The 21,515-nt window shown below is 36.1% G+C and overlaps 2 protein-coding genes across 8 annotated transcripts in view; one reads left to right on the top strand and one right to left on the bottom strand.

The window, feature by feature from the left end:
- The first annotated feature begins 2,535 nt into the window (after window positions 1-2,535).
- Window positions 2,536-14,499, top strand: LOC138308426 (probable peptidyl-tRNA hydrolase 2). Of its 2 annotated transcripts, none has more exons than XM_069249403.1 (6): window positions 2,536-2,714; window positions 5,890-6,025; window positions 7,380-7,472; window positions 8,174-8,385; window positions 8,975-9,089; window positions 10,268-14,499. In XM_069249403.1, the coding sequence occupies exons 2-6, from the start codon at window positions 5,906-5,908 to the stop codon at window positions 10,352-10,354; spliced, it is 627 nt and encodes a 208-aa protein (XP_069105504.1). In that variant the 5' UTR covers window positions 2,536-2,714; window positions 5,890-5,905; the 3' UTR covers window positions 10,355-14,499. The 2 variants fall into 2 exon arrangements, with proteins under 2 accessions (XP_069105504.1, XP_069105503.1); XM_069249402.1 differs by having other exon boundaries at window positions 2,537-2,698.
- A 784-nt stretch (window positions 14,500-15,283) lies between these two features.
- The window catches only part of LOC138309277 (nipped-B-like protein B), a 126,399-nt gene continuing 120,167 nt past the window's right edge, over window positions 15,284-21,515 (bottom strand). For all 6 annotated transcript variants that reach the window (XM_069250448.1, XM_069250447.1, XM_069250449.1 and 3 more), the window contains 3 exons: window positions 18,334-18,403; window positions 17,730-17,843; window positions 15,284-17,266 (listed from right to left, as the gene is read on the bottom strand). In XM_069250448.1, the coding sequence (XP_069106549.1) occupies window positions 17,135-17,266; window positions 17,730-17,843; window positions 18,334-18,403 (316 nt within the window). In that variant the 3' untranslated portion in view covers window positions 15,284-17,134. The remainder of the gene's footprint in view (window positions 17,267-17,729; window positions 17,844-18,333; window positions 18,404-21,515) is intronic.

Below are 21,515 nucleotides of genomic sequence, written 5' to 3'. Positions count from 1 at the left end.
TTGCGGTAAGTACTTGTATGATCAATATCATCAGACGTCGTCCACTTGTATGAAAATCTAATTAATTGTTCACAAGTAGTGGGGATGTCCATGGAGAAGCACAGTTCACATACGATTAGACGATGGTTGGATATATGTAAGAAGGTATCGTCAAGAATACGGCATTCTTTGACACGATCCGTTTTCGATACTTGAATAATGATGTGGTCAATCAGAGAGGATGAACCATCTTCGGAGTGAACGTATGTAAAACGAGGACCTTTACTAACACTAGACGTTGTCAATGAATAAAGTTGGTAACGATCCAAAACACATTGTAAGAGATGACCTCGATGGTTTTCGTAGCCAACCATCCTTGGTCCACTTAATCTAGCATTGACATCACCATGAATGACAACCGAACCCTCGAACAGGAACGAAGAATATAGATCATTAAGTTATATGTATAAGGTATTAAGTATATTCAGAGTACAGCTCAGCTCCATGACGCGTTGTGGGAAGGTACACTTGAATGAAGAAGATCACTTCCGAGTTAAGAGTTAATTTCAAGGTAGTGATTCTATCATCATCCGTGTCAACTACAGTAATACGACTGGATAAACGTTTTCGCCAAAGCAGAGCAACACCGCCTTTACGCCGCCGGTCTTGAGCCATAGGATGAAGGGAGAAGTCAGAGATAACATGACTGTCAAAGTCTCCATGAATACTTTGAAATAAGTGTCTCTGCTCCAACAACCAATGTTCCGAGATGTCACAAATGTCTATGTTATGAGACGTAAGAGCGTTATTGAGATGGGAAGCCGCTGACATTATATCAGTGACCTTCCATGCCATTAACGGGATTTCCACCCAGTTAAGGTTAAAGTAATGTTATTGGACAAACGATTGCTATATACCCTTTCCCCTTCGCTTTTTTAAAAGTCGAATGAATGAATAACGAGCGAACGAACAAAAGAAAAAAGAGCAATGAATGAACGAAATAAAGAACGATAGGACGAATAAAATGATGATTGTACATTGTATTCAGCTACATATCGAAATCCACGTATCCTTCCTTCCCTCTGCTAATCTGATTTTGAAACGGTACAGGATCTCGCAAGTAAATGGGCCAATGTGCGGGAGTCTAGTGAGAAAAACAAATTCCGTATTTTAATAGGATTTGAATTGAAAAGTCTTGGAAATGTCATATTGTCATATCTTATATTTGAAATTAACAGAAAGTACTTATACTGATACAAATGTATATGTGGACAATAAAAGGACCTCACCGTAAAACTAGCTGCAATATTATTGATCATTAAGAAGTCGTTTAAATATGTTTCAGCCTATTTGACCCCTGTGACCTTGAATAAAGGTCAATGTCATTCATTTAAATATGCTTGATAGGCCTGCATCCCAGCATGCCACAGACCTAATATATGGTCTCTAGGACTCTTGTTCATTAAGAAGAAGTCGTTTAAATGTATTCCAGACTATTTGACCCTTGTGACCTTGAATGAAGATCAAGGTCATTCATTTGAACACATTTATTAGGTCTTTATCCCAGCATGCCACAGGCCCAATATAAGTTCCCCAGTCCTCTTTGTTATTAAGAAGAAGTCGTTTAAAGATTTAAAGCTTTTTGACCTCTGTGACATCGAATGAAGGTCAAGGTCAATGAAAATGCATAAGTTGTGTAGACATCTGTCCATGCTATGTATACAAAAATTCAAGCACGTGTGTTAAGTATCAAAGGTTCTGAAACCGTGTACATTTTTGGCGGGAAAACGCCAAAATTGCAATTTTTCAAAGTGTTTCCTGAGGGCATGCCTTTCATATCCAACCTTCAATTTTTTTGTGGCAAATTTCGTTTTTGACCTTTGTTTGACCCCGTAGCGAACTCTTGACCTTGACATGATCTCTGATAACAAGTACAATGAAAAACACGCGAAAAATATTTTTGGCTGCAGCATTTTTCACCCGAGGCTTTCAAATGCCTCATTCTGATTAAAATACAGATCCATATAATCACTCCGTTCAATATAGGATCTGACAATATCCCATAAGGGGTCACGTCCAGATGACATTTTTACCACGTGTACTTCAGAGCAAATGCAGTTTCTACACCTAACAACATCAATTAAAAACGTCTTTTCGCCCCAGTATACATATAAAATTAGCTTTGTTGTGCACTTCGGGCGATATGACTGCATACAAGAAAATAATTTAGACGGCTTTTTCAAACTATTTCGTCCCCAGTCAAGATTCTGCCAGTGCCAATTTGAAAGGTCATCTTGACGTGACCCCTAATGGGATGTTCTCAGATCCTCTTATCCAACGTACATGTAGTGATAATAAGGATATGTATTTTAATCAGATTGTCAAATGCTATGACTGCTTAAATTGTATTGGGGTTATTTTAACCATATCACCAAGTGAGATATTTCAGGAATGATTTTTAGTGTTTGGTTATTTACTGGTGTGTAAGCTGCAATTATTGTACAGATATTTTATATGACGCGCGATATTGAATATCCGTGCCCGTCCGCCGATGTTGTAGTTAGTATCGACATTAATGGCCGCCGCCAGTAGACTGCAGACTTAGAATGACGCACGGTGAAGAAGCGTCACTTTTTGATTGAAACTCCCGGATTCCAAGCTAGACAATAGGACTAACGCGCACCAGTTTCATTGTATACAGCATTTTGGCATTGATCACGTAAGGGATAAGCGGAGTTAGAGATATTCAAGAAATTTACATGTACATGTGTCTGTAATAGCACAGGCGTCTGCTTCTGGTTTTCAATAACCTACCGGACCCTACTAGGCTTAGTAGGCTATATTCCCATACTTCTGTAATATGAATTTAAGGCAAAGCCTCAGAAGAGCGCAGCTACATGTAAAAGATTATAACATCATAACTTTATATTGTCTATATTTTTCTACGAGATTAACAATAAAGTATTTCACTTACATACACATACTATCGATAGTTAGAAAGAATTCAAGATAATTCAAATGGAATAGTTCAGTATACTTGGTCTTCAATCTTGTTTTTATCAGATGCAGATGCTATCAAAAATACTTGCGAATCTGTGCTGTCATCTTTGGTGCCAGGTTTTGACATCGCTGCTGCATGACGGTGCTGTGCGCTTGAGAGCATACACTAGCTGTATATGTCGGACCAGTACATTTATTGCGTTGTTCTTGTAGAATCTATATGTGTAAATTAAAACTACTTACAGTAATTTTAAAACGTATACTGATAACACAATTAGTCTAGTACAGAAATTTAAAGTCTCGTCGTGCTGATAACGATAATTAAAACATGGCTGCCGAAAGTCCAAGGGGTACTGGAATGTATTGGAATCTATATGCTCACACACGTGTTATGGTTAGTAGAGCTTTGCTCTTAACAGGAGCACTCCGAACACTAGCCAAGTGCTCTCTACCGACTGAGCTACCTGGTCACCGATGATCGACCCAGTCCAATCCCGCTACACTTCATGTGGCCTAGTAGGGGTGGGTTATTGTATTTTTTCCAAAACCAGAAGTAGACGCCAGTGGTAATAGCAAGAATTAGAGAATTGTTGATTTGGAACTCAATGGGTTTCCCTGTTTTTTCAATCGATTAAAATCTTTTAAAATATTCAGCATGTGCCCAAAAGATATATAGATTAGACCCACTATTTTTTTTCTGAGAAATAGAGAATAATACATTGTATCTCAATATGAACATGAGAAAAATTATTGGATATATTGTAAACTGTGGTTTACAACAATACATATATATCTGCATACAAAGTATCTACAATAATATTCAACAATTCATGTTATATTTTACAAGTTTACTCACAGTAGTAAAACAGGTGTGTATAGTTTAGGAGTTGGATAGAGAGAGAGCGCTTTGCAGGCGCCACATGACCGCGTCCGCACACATCGGTGAGGTAATCAAATCTGCGGTTCACAACAGATATATATACATGGCCTACGAAGAATATATAACACCAAACCAAGGATTTATAAGAGGCACTCGTATACGTCCTTGAACAAACAAATGCAAGAATTTTTTGCATGATATATCTTAAATGGGACGACTCATTTTTTTGTCAACTACATGCATATATAATGTGGGTAAATTATGACGACAGTGGGGAAATATTATAAGACTCTTTCATATGTGGATATGAAGGGATATTCTACCTGAGGGTCACAAAATGTAGTAAAACCTGAGGCTTGCCGAGGGTTTTGCAACATTTTGTGATCCCGGTGGTAGAATATCCCTATCCTTCATATCCACTTATGAAAGAGTATTTTTCATTCATACCTCGACGTTTTATTGCAATTTTGCAATTAAAATATTCCGCCATTTTGAAATAAAGGACTAGGTATGGTAAGCGTATTTTGTGGCCCCCAAATCCGCTATTTTTCAAAGTTTGTTATTTTAAGATGTTTATCTTGCAATTCAAATATTAACTACATACTTGACATATTTGATAGTGTTATTAGGCAATATAGCAGTTCTAGTTGCCATGGCAACCATTTGTATTATACATAAATTATGCAAAATGTGAAAATTTCATCAAAATTGACCTTTTTTATGCAGTTTTTCGTCTAGTTAACATAGAGCGCATTCTAGAACAAACTTTATATTTCTCAAAATGATGTATTCTTCGTTTCTGCTAATTCACTCAAAATATAAAGTGTGTTCTAGGTTGCGCTCTATTCATTTTAAAGGAAAAACTATCAAAAATATGCCAAAATTGACCAAATTTTCAAATTTGCATAATTCATGCAAAGTTACCATGGTTATATAGCAAAAACATACTTTCTGTCAACAAAAATATCATTAAGTATTTATCAGGGGCATTTTCAATATTTCAAACGCAGCAAATTAATTTCTAAATACTTAATTTGAAATTTGGTAGATTTAGGGGCCAAAAAGAGCCATTACCATATCTAGTCCTTTGAAGAAATACACGGCTGAAAGTCAATTTTTCATGAAAAATTACGTGATATTTTCAACAAAAATTCTGTTGTTTGCACCTTTTATTGTAAAACCAGTCAAGTTTGTGAAAAAAATGTTAAAATTTTACCGAGGAAATAGAAATTCTGTTGACGCCATGACGTCATGGGTAGCCATGCAATACAGCCTCAGGCGGCATGAGTGTATTGCCCTAGACCAACCAGTATTACACCCGTAGCTATGAAAGAAATATTAATACAACTTGTATTATAAAAATTATCATTTAATCTATTTTAAATTAATTACATTATTGAAAAGGTGATGATAAGTGTAATATTACCATTAAACAATTACTTTTGCAACTCTACAAAATTATAAATTTTGTTTTATATATATTCCCTTTTTAAAAAGCTGATTCGGGAAGGTAGTGAACGTTTAACGTATAAAATCCTTATATGGTTTGTTCCATGACTGGGGACCCCCAAATAACAGGTTTTATCAAGGATTTACATGCGAGAAGGATTTGTCACTCAAAATTTTGGAGGAATATGTCACGAGCACTTTTGTATTTGTGCACGGACTGTGATGTTAGACGACAACTGATTTTCCTTTGATATCTGCCAGTGCAAGTTTTAATGTAGGATTGTAGCTAATGCGGGTTCCAGGGTTACGGTCTTAAGCGGGCCGTCATTTTATGAGATCCAATCAGAAGTCGGTACTAAATGACCATAATTATATTATATTTTAGACTTTATAGAGTACTTATGGTATGTGAAGCAGGTTGCTGGTGACTGTAAATAGTGTATATACATTGTATTCCAGCACAATCCCCTTCTAGCTTTGTAATCAAAAGGAATTTCCTGCAGTTCTGACACCATTAAGTGAAGTTTGATCTCAGTATGTTGTAATACTTGATGAAATATTGTGAATTGCTCTTCTTGCAGTTCTGTTGGCGTAATCATGGATGCCTCTGTGAAGTCCAGTGAATCAGAGGACAGCAGTCCAGCCTTCAAACCAGACGAACGTTTAGTGGAGGTTCTTGTCCAGTCACTGGGGTTTAGTAGGAATGCTGCCATTAAGGTATGTCAAATGAGTTGTCTCCCTTTGAGACAGTTTGATGCTATCATTATGATAAAGATAAAAGATTTTTTTTCCAATGCGTTGAAGCTGCATGCTGTCACAAAACATTGTACTGTGAAACTCGTTTATATCAAATTTTACTGCTGTTGCTCAACTGTCGTCATTGTCGTCAGTCAGGTCCATCCATTTTCAAGGGTTTCAACCCTTATCCTGGAATTCTCTCCAGATATTGGTCAGTAGGGATGATCAGCCTGACTCTCTGACTGTTGGCTTCTAACAACTGTGAATATACAGCCATTGTGATGCTCTCTGCCTCCTTTTTTCAACTCTCTAATAGCAGTCTTCCTCATTGTCCTTGTTATACCGATCAGACTTCCGTTATGACAAACGAGAATCCTCGACAGCCTACTTCCATGAGGAAGTTCCATGACTGCCAGCGTTTCCTTCTGAATTCGTCTGTCAATTCAACATACCTACATTGTCATTTTTTGCTTGTGGACTGATTCTCATCTGGTTTTCCAGGGCACAGTCACTTTCACCGGCACCAGTTTCCTGTTTCTATCAGATAGCAGCACTATGTCTGGTCAGCGGGTACCTCATCTTTCTGCTGTGCTGATGTATTAACATACTTGATAGAAATCATGTATGTGGTTATTCTCCTGGCTATTACATGCACAGAGAATATCTTTCCTTCCATGTTCAGCAATGATATTTTCTAAACTACCATTAACCTTTTCACATTTTCCTCCTTTGGAAGAAATTAGCCAGCAAGATGATATCCACCACCCCCCCTTACCTTCCTGCAGACCACTTTAATTCAATTTCCAAAGTCTGTAAAAGCTTGCGACGCTCTTTGTACACCTTGTATGGAGTGGCCTTTGGTCCTGGTGTTGATGCTGGTCTTGCTTTTTCACATCTTTTGTAACCTCCTTCGTTTCCCATACATCCATTGATTGGTCTAACTAGAAGATTTACCTGCTCAGTTCTGCTCTCGTCATCATGTGTTACTACTTCTTCTATCTGGCACTGCAGTCTACCTGTTCTTTTCTTACACTGCTGTAGTTAATTTGTATGGATTAGCTCTTTTCTTGGTCTGATCTCGTGTTGTCTATCGGATTTGTTCTGCTTTCGTCAACTCCTTAATCTGATCCCTTAGATAGTCTTTCGCGGATGTCACCACTTTGGTCTGTTTTCCCTAACTGCCACTAGATTTCTCTAGATGTAAAGCAAACATCTTATAGCAACGTATATATGGAAAATACTATTGTTATATATATATAACACCATGAATTAAGCGTGTCCATTATAAACATGTTTTTCATAGACTTTTGTACGACTAACATTTTCCCTACAGGGTCTGTACTATACTGGGAACTACAATGCTGACTTAGCTGCGGCGTGGATTATGGACAACCAGGAAAAACCTGACCTCGATAGCCCTCTACAGGTAAAAGAGAATAGATTCCGATATGGATAGGGATATTTCAAACGCGAGTCTCAATTGTTTGTTAATACATTGTATATTAAGTCATAATTACACAGGGGCGTATATTAAGTCATAATTACACAGGGGCGTGTTGGTAAATGAATTCATGGATATAATTATCAGTATAAGAGGTCACATTATTGACTATAAGAGGTCACATTATTGACTTGATTACTTGAAGAGTGCATTGGTCATGCCTGACAACCTGGGGTAACAAAAGGTGTAAAATTCACGTGACTCAGATTCACATGACTCAGATTTATATGACTCAGATTCAGATGACTCAGATTCACATGACTCAGATTTATATGACTCAGATTCAGATGACTCAGATTCACGTGACTCAGATTCAGATGACTCAGATTTACATGACTCAGATTCACATGACTCAGATTCACGTGACTCAGATTCACGTGACTCAGATTCACATGACTCAGATTCACATGACTCAGATTCACATGACTCAGATTCACATGACTCAGATTCACATGACTCAGATTCACGTGACTCAGATTTACATGACTCAGATTCAGATGACTCAGATTTACATGACTCAGATTCACATGACTCAGATTCACATGACTCAGATTCACATGGCTCAGATTCACATGACTCAGGCTGCATAAAATATATTATTTAATAGAATTTAATTTATCACACAGGAAGATGCTGTGGACTCGGATGATAGTGAGGAAGATTATTTTCCTGAGGGTGTTGATTTCTATAAGATGGTGTTTGTCGTGAACTCAGAGTTGAACATGGGTGTTGGGAAAATAGCTGCACAAGCAGCACACGCAGCTCTGGGACTCCATCGCATCCTATTGGAGACCCCACAGAAGTTTGGACAGATGTTGATGAGCTGGGAACAGTTTGGGTAGGTATTTATAATAAGTTACCTTCACATGTCGTTAATTAAAGTTTGTGTGTCCTCTTAATTACTTAAGTTTGTAATTAGTTCTGTTTGTATGTCTTTGTAATTAGTTCTGTTTGTATGTCTTTGTAATTAGTTCTGTTTGTATGTCTTTGTAATTAGTTCAGTTTGTATGTCTTTGTAATTAGTTCAGTTTGTATGTCTTTGTAATTAGTTCAGTTTGTATGTCTTTGTAATTAGTTCAGTTTGTATGTCTTTGTAATTAGTTCAGTTTGTATGTCTTTGTAATTAGTTCAGTTTGTATGTCTTTGTAATTTATATGTTTGGATCTCTTCCTAATTAGTTAAGTTAGTATGTGTTCCTTATAAGTTCAGTATGTCAATATCTTTGTGATTAGTTCAGTTAGTTTGTCTTCGTAATTTAATATATTCGTTAATTAGTTATATTCAATTATATGTACCATTGAAATGGCCATAGAATAGTTGAGTTTTGCCATCAAAAAGTCCTCTAACATGGGAAACTACCAAAAGAAAACAACTGAATATAAGCTACCTTAATACCTGACTTACACTGTACTGCTAATTTTCTTCAGTGAAACAAAAATTGTGCTGAGGGGAGACAACTCTACGCAGCTAATGGACTTAACAAGTAAAGCTGAGGGTCTGGGTCTGCCTCACTACCTAGTCCATGATGCCGGCAAGACACAGGTAAAACTTAACTTGAAGTCTTAATACTTTTGTTTTTGTCATTTTGTCCTAGAATTTGTGTGTATTTGGTCGAAAAGCAACCTTTTATCACACACAAACTACACTAAATCACATTTGAAAATAATTTGTATTTGATATGGTAATTTTATGCCTTTAATTGCCTGTCCATTCAGTTAATTAGAAGCATATTTCACCTTTGCATGTGACAGAGTTAGCTCCCTTGCATATTATTATCAATTGTTAAAGGCCCACAACCTTTCCGGAGCAAAACATTTAAGGTTTCTTAAAAAACATTAACAATGTCAGACAATATATACCGATGGCTTAAGATGACGTTACAAAACCAAACATATGCAAGATTATCTGCGTGACATATGAAAACCGTGGAGTGTCATTTCGCTGTTTCGCCGTCTGGGGCAGTGATAGTCAACTACCGCGCGGTATTTAGGACGATGGCTGGAAACATAAGACGACCAGCGTTATGAAAATTAACATTTTAATTATTTTAATGAAATTTTTCAGAAGGTGATGATATGTGTTGTATTAACGGTAACTTCATAACTTTTGCAACTCTACGAAATTACCTATCTCGTTTTACATTCCCATTTTAAAAATTAAAGCTGTTTCGGAAAGGTAGTGGGCCTTTAAGGCATTATTTTGTAAGCGCAATTCATGTTGTTTTCTCCGAAAACTATGAGGTTACGCTCACAAACACATGACGTCACAATCAATACCTACCCGCAAGGGCAGATAACTCTGTCATATGTTAATACAGATTATCTATATTTGTGCTGCTGTTTAATTGTCATAGTCATCCTCTAACTCCTTCCATGAGTGTCCAACAGCTGTCAGTATGATGTAGGGGAGTAGGGTGTGCTGTTACGTGTCTTTGGCGACATGCTACAGTGAGATCCACTAGTACAAGGAGACATAAATCATTACTTGGGTATACCGCAGCCCCCAAGAACATACAACATTCATAAACACAACACAATGTCATTACACATGTCTGGCCTAACATACGCGAGGGTATTTATGTCTTGCATATGTTTCTAATTTAGTTCTTTGTATTTTTCTAATGTATTCCTCAGGGCTTTCAATACAATACTTTGATTTCAAATCTGACTAATGCCTCGTCTCCTTCAGTACCAGTACTAGTGATTTCTGTTTTGTACCAGATTGCCGCCGGATCTGTGACAGTACTAGGCATTATGGGAAAAATTGATGTCGTAGACAGTGTGACGGGGAATCTGAAGTTGCTTTGAAATCCATCAAGGATCCTGGTATTTCATGCGTTCGACCATGATGGCCTTGCTTGCGCTGTGATAATCACGTACAAGACTCGGATGCTAACGAGATCTGAATCATCTTAAAGCTTTAAACAGAAAGTAGCTCAGACTTTCTGAAACATTCGGTTTAGATTGCTTTCAATCTTTAAAGAAACATGAATGTAACTGATTATTGAGCTTACGATGGCAAAGAAGTTACAATCTATTTTCCAAATGATTTTTTAAGCCTGAAAACCATTTTATTTCTATATAATTAATTTTTTATTTTTGATATTTGATACTTTTAATATTTAAAAAAATAATTTAGTATTAACTGTCTAACCTGAATAATTATGGGACCAAGTACCGGGTCATATTACAACTTAAATTTAGTCATGTTAACAAATAATTGACAGTAATTCATGGACTATTTTTGTTTAAGCATAAGTTGCAGAACTGAAGCAAAAATATAAATAATGTGGATATTATATTTAATCTGCCTTTAAAGATTTTTTATTGGCGAATCCGCATATTGAATGATAGTGATTGCTTTTTGTATGAAAAATATTTTTAGTATTATGTTCCTTTCAAGCCTGACATTTGTACAATGATAAGGTACAACTGGACCGTTGTGTGAAGAGGCGATTCTTCGAGTACGACCATCATATGGATAGGCACTCTTATTACATTAAACCTCAAACACAGAATGCATTTGTTTTCTTGTAAAAGAGAATATGGACCATAGAGAATGGGTCAACTTATTTACATATGTCCATGGACATGAAATTGCCTTTGTTTATTTATTTGAAATGTATGTAGCAAAGCATACCTTAAGGTAAAAAGTTAATTTCATGTTATTCACAAAGCTTTTGGTGAATAGCAATGAAGCATGTGTCTGTTGTTTTATGTTCGCCCGGAGTAGGATCAGTCAAGAGAACCAACCTTAAAGATGCTCCACCACTGACAAACAGTAGTTTATCACTAACAGTAGCAGACGATTTAGTATTTTTCTTCAGTTACAAAAGTTACTTACTTTACACCATCACTATCTTTGAAACGTTTTATTTTACTTCAAGATAAGAATATCAAAAGTAATTAATTGCATCCCGAAAAAAAATCTGTGGCACTATGTCCTATATGGAATTCAGTACTGATTGCGCATGTACCGAAAGCAAAACAAATTATTTCAAATTACTTTTTATGTTAATTAGACATATAGGTACACGATTAAACACCAATTATTTCCCAAATGATGGGTATCATTTATGCTGTGTCGGCGGTGGAGCATCGTTAAGATAATCCAATTGTTAAATATAAGGCTGGTTGGGTTTAAGCTTGAAAATCTGACCTCGATGGTTGAGAAATCCTGTCGTCTCCTAAAAGTGTATATGCTTAATTTTCCCTTTCATCTATGTCCGATACAGTTTACTACATTGTATATCTAGTAACAGCAATGTATAAATATAGCAATGTATGTAATTTAAATAGAGCTTGCCATATATGACTTGATTTAAAGGTCATTGTCATGACGGCATTGCTGCCGTTATGGCATGGTAACATCATACAGCTGTGTTCAGAATGAAAAAAAAAATAGAGAACTGTTGTGTAGCTTTTCCTGGTCTTGAAATAAAATCTATTGCATGTAATTTGCGGATCATAAAGGAAAATGATTGAATTATCGAAGTACTGTGTGTTCCAAGCCTTGATTGTATTGTTGTAAACAAGGCCCATCATATGGAGAAATTCATATTTAATTATCATATTTAAATTTTAATGATTATGAATTTGATATTGATTCTAGCTCATTATGCCAGCGTTATTAATGCAATTGCAGATACGGTAAATGGGAAGGCAATCTCTCTTTAATCTCTCTATAATGTAAACAATGTACGAGGGGTGTTCCAAAATTATAGTTACTTTGGTGATTTCTCTTTGATAGAAGTAATTCTGATCATTTTACTTTGCCCTGTCCCTCGAAGTACTCCCCCTCTGCATTTATGCATCGTTTCAACCGATCGATCCACTTTTGGAAACAGTTTTCGTACACTTGAATTGGTATACTCATAAGATACTGGTAATGGCAGAGCCAAGGGTATTTTTTGATTTATATTTTGTTCCAGAGAGGTGAAATTTTAGTTTGGGGAACAAGAAAAAGTCACAGGGGGCCAAGTGGGGGGCCTGGTGAATATGCAGGGTGGGGGAGGACAGTGACCTTTTCTGCCTTCAAAAACTCCATTACAATGCGCGCCTTGTGTGCTGGCACATTATCATGTAAGAGCCTGAGGTACTTCAAACCTGTCTGTGGGCGGCGGCGTTTGTAGACTTTCTTAAGTTTTCGATGTACAACGTCTCTATAATACTTCGCTGTGACAGTTTTGCCTTTTGGAACAGGGATTTGAATGATTGGACCCTTGTTATCAAAGAATATGACATACAAAGCCTTCCTCACGGTGTGTATTCTTTTAGCAATGCTAGGGCGCCTGGCGTTTTTGTTTGTCCAGATTCGATTAGAGCATTTTCTTTTGGGTTCGAAAAAATATGCCCATGTTTCATCACCTGTGACCAAATTATCAAAAGCCTTTTTGCTGTATTTTGGGTAATTCTTCAATAAGGATTTGGCCTTGTCAACCCGGGACCTGTTTTGGTTGTCAGTTAGTAAATGGGGTATCCACCTGGCATTGATCTTGCCCAGCTTAAGATGTTTTCTTTAAAATGTAATGAATATGTGCTAAAGACAAGCCTGTCATTTTAGCTAACTGCCGGACAGTGTACCTTGCATCTTTTTCAAGGATTTGCCGAATTAGTTCAATGTTATGCTTTGTTGTTGTTGCAGGGCGACCTGTCTGGGCAGCATCTTTAAGCTGCTGGTGTCCCGACTTAAATCGAGTAACCCACCTACAAATAGTCATATATGACATTTGACCCTTCCCATATATATCACACACCTCATGATGAATATCCACCGGCTTTAAGCCAAGTAGAGACCTACCTTTGATATAGGCCCTAATTTCAATTACGTTTTCAACTCTCTTGCCAGCCATATTTGTATAGAGTGTAACGAGTGCACTACAAAACAAGTACATAGCACCAAGGTCAGTGTAATTTTGAGCGAGATATTTACCTATATCACGCTTCAGATATCACGCTATCGCCACGAGGTAGTTTTAAGCCCATTAAGCACAATTTCCACGAGATATTGCGCAAGTAACATTAATTTCGGAACATCCCTCGTACAGTAATATTCTATTCTGAAGTGTAATTTGTTTGTATCATGCTATACATAATTGCTGAATGATCGTGTAAGAATGAGAGTTGTAATTTAAATACGTTTGTACAAGGAAAATGTCCCAATTGGATGCTTTATTTAATATCATTTGCCTCATTTTATGTCTTGTATTACATGTATAATATCGACTGTAACATTTGCATGGTGTCTACAGATGACTCTAGTCTCAGATCGATAATTACAAATCCACAAATTTGTGCTAGTCGAGATTTTGTTGAAGTGTATTTGATTATATTGTATAAAACAAATTTGAAAGTCAAAATGAATTGAAAAAAAAAATTAGCATGCTATGAAATGCAGTTTTACAACAATATTTGTGAAAATAAATAAGATAAATGATTATTAAAAGATTCAAATGAAAAAAAATGCATACTGCCTTTGATTTATTAACTGGAAAATTCCAGTTTACTAAAGAATCATAAAATGTTAAAATGTTCAGAGGAATTCAACTCCCTCATGCAATCTAATTAATATTATACACAGTATAAACAATTGGTTTAAGACATTTTTCTCCAGATCTTGTGATTCCATGTCTGGTATAATGAAATAGATATTGACCAGTTTTGATTAACTTTTTTTAAATTTACCAGTACATACTTTAAGTGAAATTTATATTTGGGACCAGTACTAACGGGAATATTTCATATTGCTTCACAGCTAAAAATGTTTCTTGATTAAAAATACACGAATTTGTCGTTCCTGATATGACATTTTGTTGATATTGTTAAGTCTTGATATTAGTATTCTCTTTGTATGAACTATTTTGTTGCTCTGTAATGTCTCTACAAATATATTACAATCAATATTACATTCACCTTATAATGTATGATTTGGAATAAATGAATTGTCAATGAAATAGTCACTCACAATTTTTGAATTTTAACAAGAGGCCCTGAGGGCCTGTATAGCTCACCTGATTTGAACATTTACCTCAAATTCTCCTATTGGGCCCCACTCGCCCTGCCCCCAAGGGGTCAGAGCCAAAATTTATACAAGTTCTGTTCCCCTTCCTCAAAGGATGTTTGTGGCCAAATTCGGTTACAATCCATGCAGAACTCTATGACAAGTAGCGTTTTATAGGATTTACCTCTATTTCCCCTATTGGGCCCCACCCCTCCTGCCCCCAGGGGGTCAAAGCCAAAATTTATACAAGTTCGGTTCCCCTTCACCCAAGGATGTTTGTGGCCAAATTTGGTTATAATCCATGCAGAACTCTTGCGAACTCTTAAAGGAAATGTTGAAGGACGGATGGACAACGGCCCAGGTGAGCTAAAAATCTTTGTCGTTAACGGCGGTAAGTCTTAATTTTGGAGATGGTCCGATAAGAATATGACATTCCTCTGTTGAAGCTTCCGATACTGTAAACCAACTTTCTTTCAGGTGCGATTTATTTTCGCGATCAAGGTAAACGAGCGAAATTTTATATCCGCAAATTGATATCTTTCTCAATGCTTACACAATTAAATATAAAAATATTTTTCTATTCAAACTTTCAATTTGTGGAACTTAATCTCCGCGAAAATGTTTTGAAACGAAGATTGCGAAATTTAGCAGCCGCGTAAAAAGTTGGTTTACAGAAACCAAAGTTCAATCATAACATTAATGTTCATTTGGTAATGGAAGAAAGACAAAGATCAAAATTCGTACTTGAACTGTTTTATTGAAAATATTGCATGTGGTGAAGAAATTGCGTTTTCTAATTAATTGTAAATGTGTACAGAAATATTTATCAGTGATAAAACAAAAAACAATCAACAAAGATTTTCTGAAGCCAATGTGGTTTCGGGAAAGATGAACTGGAGTGCAATCCATGTGAACTCTCTGATTTTTTTCATTTTCTTTATCAACCATGTTTGTATAGTAGGTGTAATTATAACTGCCATTCTTCAAGTGTAGATTTTTTTCTAATACTTTATACATTTCATAGTTGTAAGTAAAACTTATAGTAAATTAACTTGATGCCTTGAAAAGGGATAATGACGTTTTTTTTCTGACGAGATAGTCATCTGATAAAATACGGAAGATTTGATATACATAATACAGCCTAATTAGTACATGTACCATTAGTACATGTATTTCAAAATTACATTTTTGAAAATTCAAGGTCACAGAAAGATAGGTCGTCCGTCTGAACATGATTTTATATTTAGACATTCACATATAGATACATTATCTTAATGACAAAGTAATATAAAACACATAGATAACAATGAAAAAAATATCACAGATAATTTCATCACAACGTATGATGTTATCACAGTTTGCTTCATAATTTAGTACTCTATATTCTGTATTTGCATTTTACAGATTTATCTGCCCTTGCGGGTAGGTATTGATTGTGACGTCATGCATTTGCGAGCGTAACGTCATACATTTTGGAGAAAATGACGTGTATTCCGCTCACAAAATAATGACGTACCAATCGATACCAACCTGCATGGGAGCTTACTCTGTTATATGCAAAGACGGAATTAATAACAAGACGATAATTAATCTTCGTGTGTCTACATCTAACGTGAATTTATGTGGGATCAATCTATAATAGTGTGGGTTTTATCTTGGACAGAAACATATTTATATATGGTATATAAAATCATTTTATAATATATCATACATTGTATACTATATATGGAAGGGTGCCCCGTCAAATATATACATATCACATTTGTATATTTTATTTTGGCACCCTTAATAAGTTTCAAAACTTCAAAGTCATGATTCCATACACATTTTCGCATACATATACACATTTTCGCATTAATAAACACTTATCAAGTTACAGATAAGTATTAACATCTGGTTAAGCTACATTGCAGGTTTTTAAGTATATATAATATATTTGTGTTGAAATTATAGTACTTTATTTTTGTAAAAGTGCAAAGTGCAATATAAAAACATATGAACATGTAAAAAATTATATTAGTTATATCCTATTTTTTAAATTATCATTAACTAGATTTAATTTACCGTTCAATGTTAAATGCTAATAACGGAAATTATATTTTTGCTTTAAATAATCGCATTTTACTTGATATTCGAACAGAAAACAATGATAATGTAATTCCAATGCTGCTACATAAGCGTATACAACTGATGTCAGTTTTAGAACATATCCTGGCTCACAGCCCGGTTGTTCAAGGCATGATTAGCTTAATCACATGATTAATGATATTTACATTTCTCATTTACTGCACAAATGGTGATTTTATCTTCACCAAAATCAGAAAGTAAATAAAGACTTGATTTCTTCAGAATATTGTAAAAAAAAATAATTTTTGTATAGCCAGAAATTATTTTATTTTGATTTGAAAATTGTCGCTAAACTTTGATTGGGCTAATTATGCTTCAAACAAGCGGACTTTGACCTTAAAGTAAGCAAAGCTAGCATTTGACTTCATAAACATTTTGAGAACTTAATCAGCTTTAAAAATGAAGTCCTTGCCTGGAGACCACCTTGTTGCTTCGGTGTGATGCTAAAATTTAATATTCTATCATAACGTAAATTTGACATCGAGAGGGTTCTGTACGATACGCTGATGTATTTCTATAAATAGCGGGATGTACATGACAAAGTCCATAAAGTCTATGTAGCCACTTCCCTCTCTGTTAAATTTACTCAGCACCTGTAATATACACATGAACCAATAAATCACTGAAGAAAATTGATTAGAGCGAAATCAATCACTGATGAAAACTGATTAGAGCGAAATCAAACCTAAACCAATGTCTTTCGCGGCTTCTAAATTTCGAGATTTCCATTTAAAAGCTTTTTCGTTGAGTCTAAGTTTAGCGAAATTAAAATTGAATGCAGATATTTTTTTAATTTAATTTTGGAAGAATTGTCAAAGATATCGATTTGCAGAGATAAATTTCTAACAGTATTTAGAAAGAACCTCGTGAAATAGTGGAGTCTATCAAGATTAATATCGAACAATTATAAATTTCCAAGCAACGGATATAAGTACGAAATGACAAAGCCATATACTACATGCTGTCAATCCCTTCAATAGTTTCATCAAAGAATTCATAAACATCATTTTTCATCACGAATAGGATATATGTCATCTTGCAATGTGTAATACCTACCACTTTGATATGTTCTGGAGTCAAACCTCCGGCCGTCAATTCCACTGCCAGGTTCGACGCCGTCGCGTTCCCTCGCGGTGTTGGTTCTCCATCACAGATCAAGGCAAACAAATCCTACAGTGCAAACAACAAATACACACTTTACTCAGATAAATATGAAAATAAAATTGAAATTTTAAAGGGAACAAATACTGAAATTTCATCTTTTAGCTAAAGAGTAAAGCCACACATTTTCATCTGCAACGTATTTTCAACTTTAAGTGTAATCGTGTTAGCAGGTGAACAAAATTGAAAATTCCCAAAATTTTACTTGCCACGAAATATTTTTAAATACAGGAATATTTATATGTTATTACGTTATAAATTACTTTAAAGAGTCATTTGGCGCTACCAAATTGATTTGTTTCGAGTAATTCACACTTTCATGCCATCCAAATTTTTTGCAGATAATTTATTATGGAATAATAAACAATCAAGAATTCAGAATCTTGGAGCTAATTTCTATATAAAATGTCTACTGAACTAGTAATTGATACAATTTTACTGAGATATTATGTGAAAAGAGTATTATTGATAAAAATCAAACATCTAATAATAGACTGACCTTTGACCTATTCATCTTATGATCCAGTGCGTGGTAGTCCATTTTGTTTATCAGCTTTCGGACAACTGGGCTACAGATCGAGAACAATGACACAAGTTAGCTATGATAAATATAATGAAATATAAAAAAAATGCCTATTGTTAAGATAATTTAATAACCAGCGATAATGGGACTAATTCATGTACTATGTGATTCCCTAAGATGTTTTTCTCTTCTAGTGCAAAAAAGTTAATGCTACTGTGAATACTTTACATGTTTTACATCAATGCAGGGATAACGACGAATCGCTGTTAATTATGAAATATTATTTCAAATTGTAGGTGTATTCAAAGAAATTTAGATCTACCACACATTGGTTTACTTTTTTCGTTTTTTTTTTGGCAGATAAGGGGTGAAATTGTATATATCTTAATATTTACAGTCAGTGGTGAATTGATAGTATAAACCCCGTTGATTTCTACCAAAGGCTACTGAATTTTATTTCTCGATAGATTGAGTATGTCACGCGCGATTTGGAGCCGCGCGGATGAATTTATGATGGTCAAAATCAGAAAATTTTGGTGTTTTCAGTACCGAACGTACGTTCGGTGAACATGTCGGTATCAAAATAGGTTTCAACACATATACATGTACGTGTGTAAATACAAATGTAGAAAAGTTACATTGTTTATGTTACTACCGTACCTCTTTTAGCAATGCTTCCGTGGGTATGATAAATAAACAATGTTGTACAATGTACAGTTTTGCACATTCCGATGACGTCGCAATGTTTACATGTTGTGTGTCGGTGAGTCTGTGATGTTCGCTACAACATTTAACATCTTTGGTTGTACGCAAATGGATAAGATATATCAAGACAACACCAGTCTTTAGTTGGATAAGTTTAACCAAAACGACCTAGCACGACAATGCATTTTTGTTCACCTCGCGGGACAGACAAGTCCTGTACGTTATCTACTGTGAATCGGCGATAGTAGGCCCTCCTTACTTATAGCCTACCTACACAATGTACGTTTGGGTGTTTCGAAATATCAATGAAATGGAGTCCTACAATTGTAGCTTTACAATACTTGTAATAGATATATCTAATACTTATTGAAGTGTTTGAAACAACAATATAAATATAAGCTAACATTTTGAGAGCGGTAAACGTTTATAGTAGTGGGCCTACCTGTGTTTGTACATGTTACTCGAAACGACGTTCCGATACATTTGAAAATCTCAAAAAATCCGGAAATAATGTCATGAAACTATGAAAACATCCATGTATTCAAGTAATTTTAAACGTGAACTGATTAAGTAGAACTCAAGTGATCACAAAATCGAAGAAACTCTCTGTTTGTCACACCTCCTTGACACAGGCGGTTTGAATCGGACGCCGCGTCACAACTACGTTAAATATCCTGCCACGTTATGAATTGTGTAAGCGTGTGTAATAATACGAAGCAAAAGATTAAAACCAAACTGCTTTGCATCATGCTGTTTTTTCCAACGGATAAATATAACGATTTATAGTTTCATACCGGGAAAACACCAGATATATGCTTCATCAGACGGAACTCATTTTATTTGTATGTTCATTGATAAATTGGCGGGAATTTCCGCCACTTCGAGTGGCTGTTCCAAATTCCCGTCGGAACCAAACGATATAATCCAATTTTAGTCTTATAAATGCCATAAACACTATTAAGTGTAAATTTTGAGCTATGAAAATAATAGTTAAGACTGTAAATATAAGGATTAAAGTCTCTTTCTGGTGGTTCTATCGAAGGATAAAGTTGAGTAGGGTATCGATATTTGTTTCATTCGCGGTCCATTCCAAATATCGATACCCTACTCAACTTTATCCTTCGATAGAACCACCAGAAAGAGACTTTAATCCTTAAATAGTCTGCTGTATAATCGGAACAAGAGGCCCACAGGGCCTGTATCGCTCACCTGATTTTTTGTTTGTAATTATCACAAGACTCTGACAATAAGAAAAATAAGCAAAATTGACTCCCAAAGTTTAATTTTGGATCACAACCATACGATGATGCTATTGATACCATACAAATATGCTATCCAATACATAGGTTCAGCTAATATGGAAATAGCTAAATTAACCCCTTTTGACCCCACCCCTCAGGCCCCCGGGGGTCAGCCCTATCATTTGCACAATTTGGAATCCCCACCCTATAAGGATGCTACCATTGCATTATGGGTGCTATACCATGCTTTAAGTTGCAGAGAAGAAGTAATTTATATGGAAATAGCCAAATTGACCCCTTTTGGCCCCGCCCCTCAGGCCCCCGGGGGGGTCAGCCCTATCATTTGCACAATTTTGAATCCCCACACTATAAGGATGCTACCATTGTATTATGGGTGCTATACCATGCTTAGTTTCAGAGAAGAAGTCGTTTATATGGAAATAGCCAAATTGGCCCCTTTTGACCCCGCCCCTCAGGCCCCCGGGGGGTCAGCCCCATCATTTGCACAATTTGGAATCCCCACCCTATAAGGATGCTACCATTGCATTATGGGTGCTATACCACGCTTAGTTGCAGAGAAGAAGTCATTTATATGGGAAAAGCCAAATTGACCCCTTTTGACCCCGCCCCTCAGGCCCCCGGGAGGTCAGCCCCATCATTTGTACAATTTTGAATCCCCACCCTATAAGGATGGTACCATTGCATTATGGGTGCTATACCATGCTTAGTTTCAGAGAAGAAGTCGTTTACATGGAAATAGCCAAATTGGCCCATTTTGACCCCGCCCCTCAGGCCCCCGGGGGATCAGCCCCATCATTTGTACAATTTTCAGTTAGTAGCCCATAAGGATGCTACCAGTCAAATTTTGTTGAGATCCGACCAGCGGTTATGGAGAAGAAGTCGATTGTTGACGGACGCCGGACGCCGGACGCCGGACGCCGGACGCTGCGGTATCCCATAAGCTCACCTCGGTCCTTCGGACCAGGTGAGCTAATAATTCACGCACCACGTGATATGCGATAATATTTGTGTGGGAGTATTGTTTCTATTGGTGATGGAATGACGTCAAAAGATGATGTCCCGCACTAGTATCCTTTCAGCGGGAAGATTACAAAAAGTAACAATCCATCACCTCTGGAGATACTCGTTCCGCACGAACGTTATCGGGTATCACGTGGTACGTGAATTAGTCCCATTAAATTTAAGACGGTA

Source organism: Argopecten irradians, chromosome 15 (genome assembly GCF_041381155.1).
Source record: "Argopecten irradians isolate NY chromosome 15, Ai_NY, whole genome shotgun sequence".
NCBI classification, from domain to species: Eukaryota; Metazoa; Mollusca; class Bivalvia; order Pectinida; family Pectinidae; genus Argopecten; species Argopecten irradians.
This window is presented reverse-complemented; position numbering and strand designations above follow the sequence as displayed.

What these genes read in the sequence shown, in the direction of transcription:
- LOC138308426 (XM_069249403.1), top strand. Translation starts at nt 5,906, where the DNA reads ATGGATGCCTCTGTGAAGTCCAGTGAATCAGAGGACAGCAGTCCAGCC. An exon ending in GTAGGAATGCTGCCATTAAG is followed by an intron (nt 6,026 to 7,379) that starts GTATGTCAAATG and finishes TTTTCCCTACAG; the next exon opens with GGTCTGTACTATACTGGGAA. An exon ending in ATGATGCCGGCAAGACACAG is followed by an intron (nt 9,090 to 10,267) that starts GTAAAACTTAAC and finishes GTTTTGTACCAG; the next exon opens with ATTGCCGCCGGATCTGTGAC.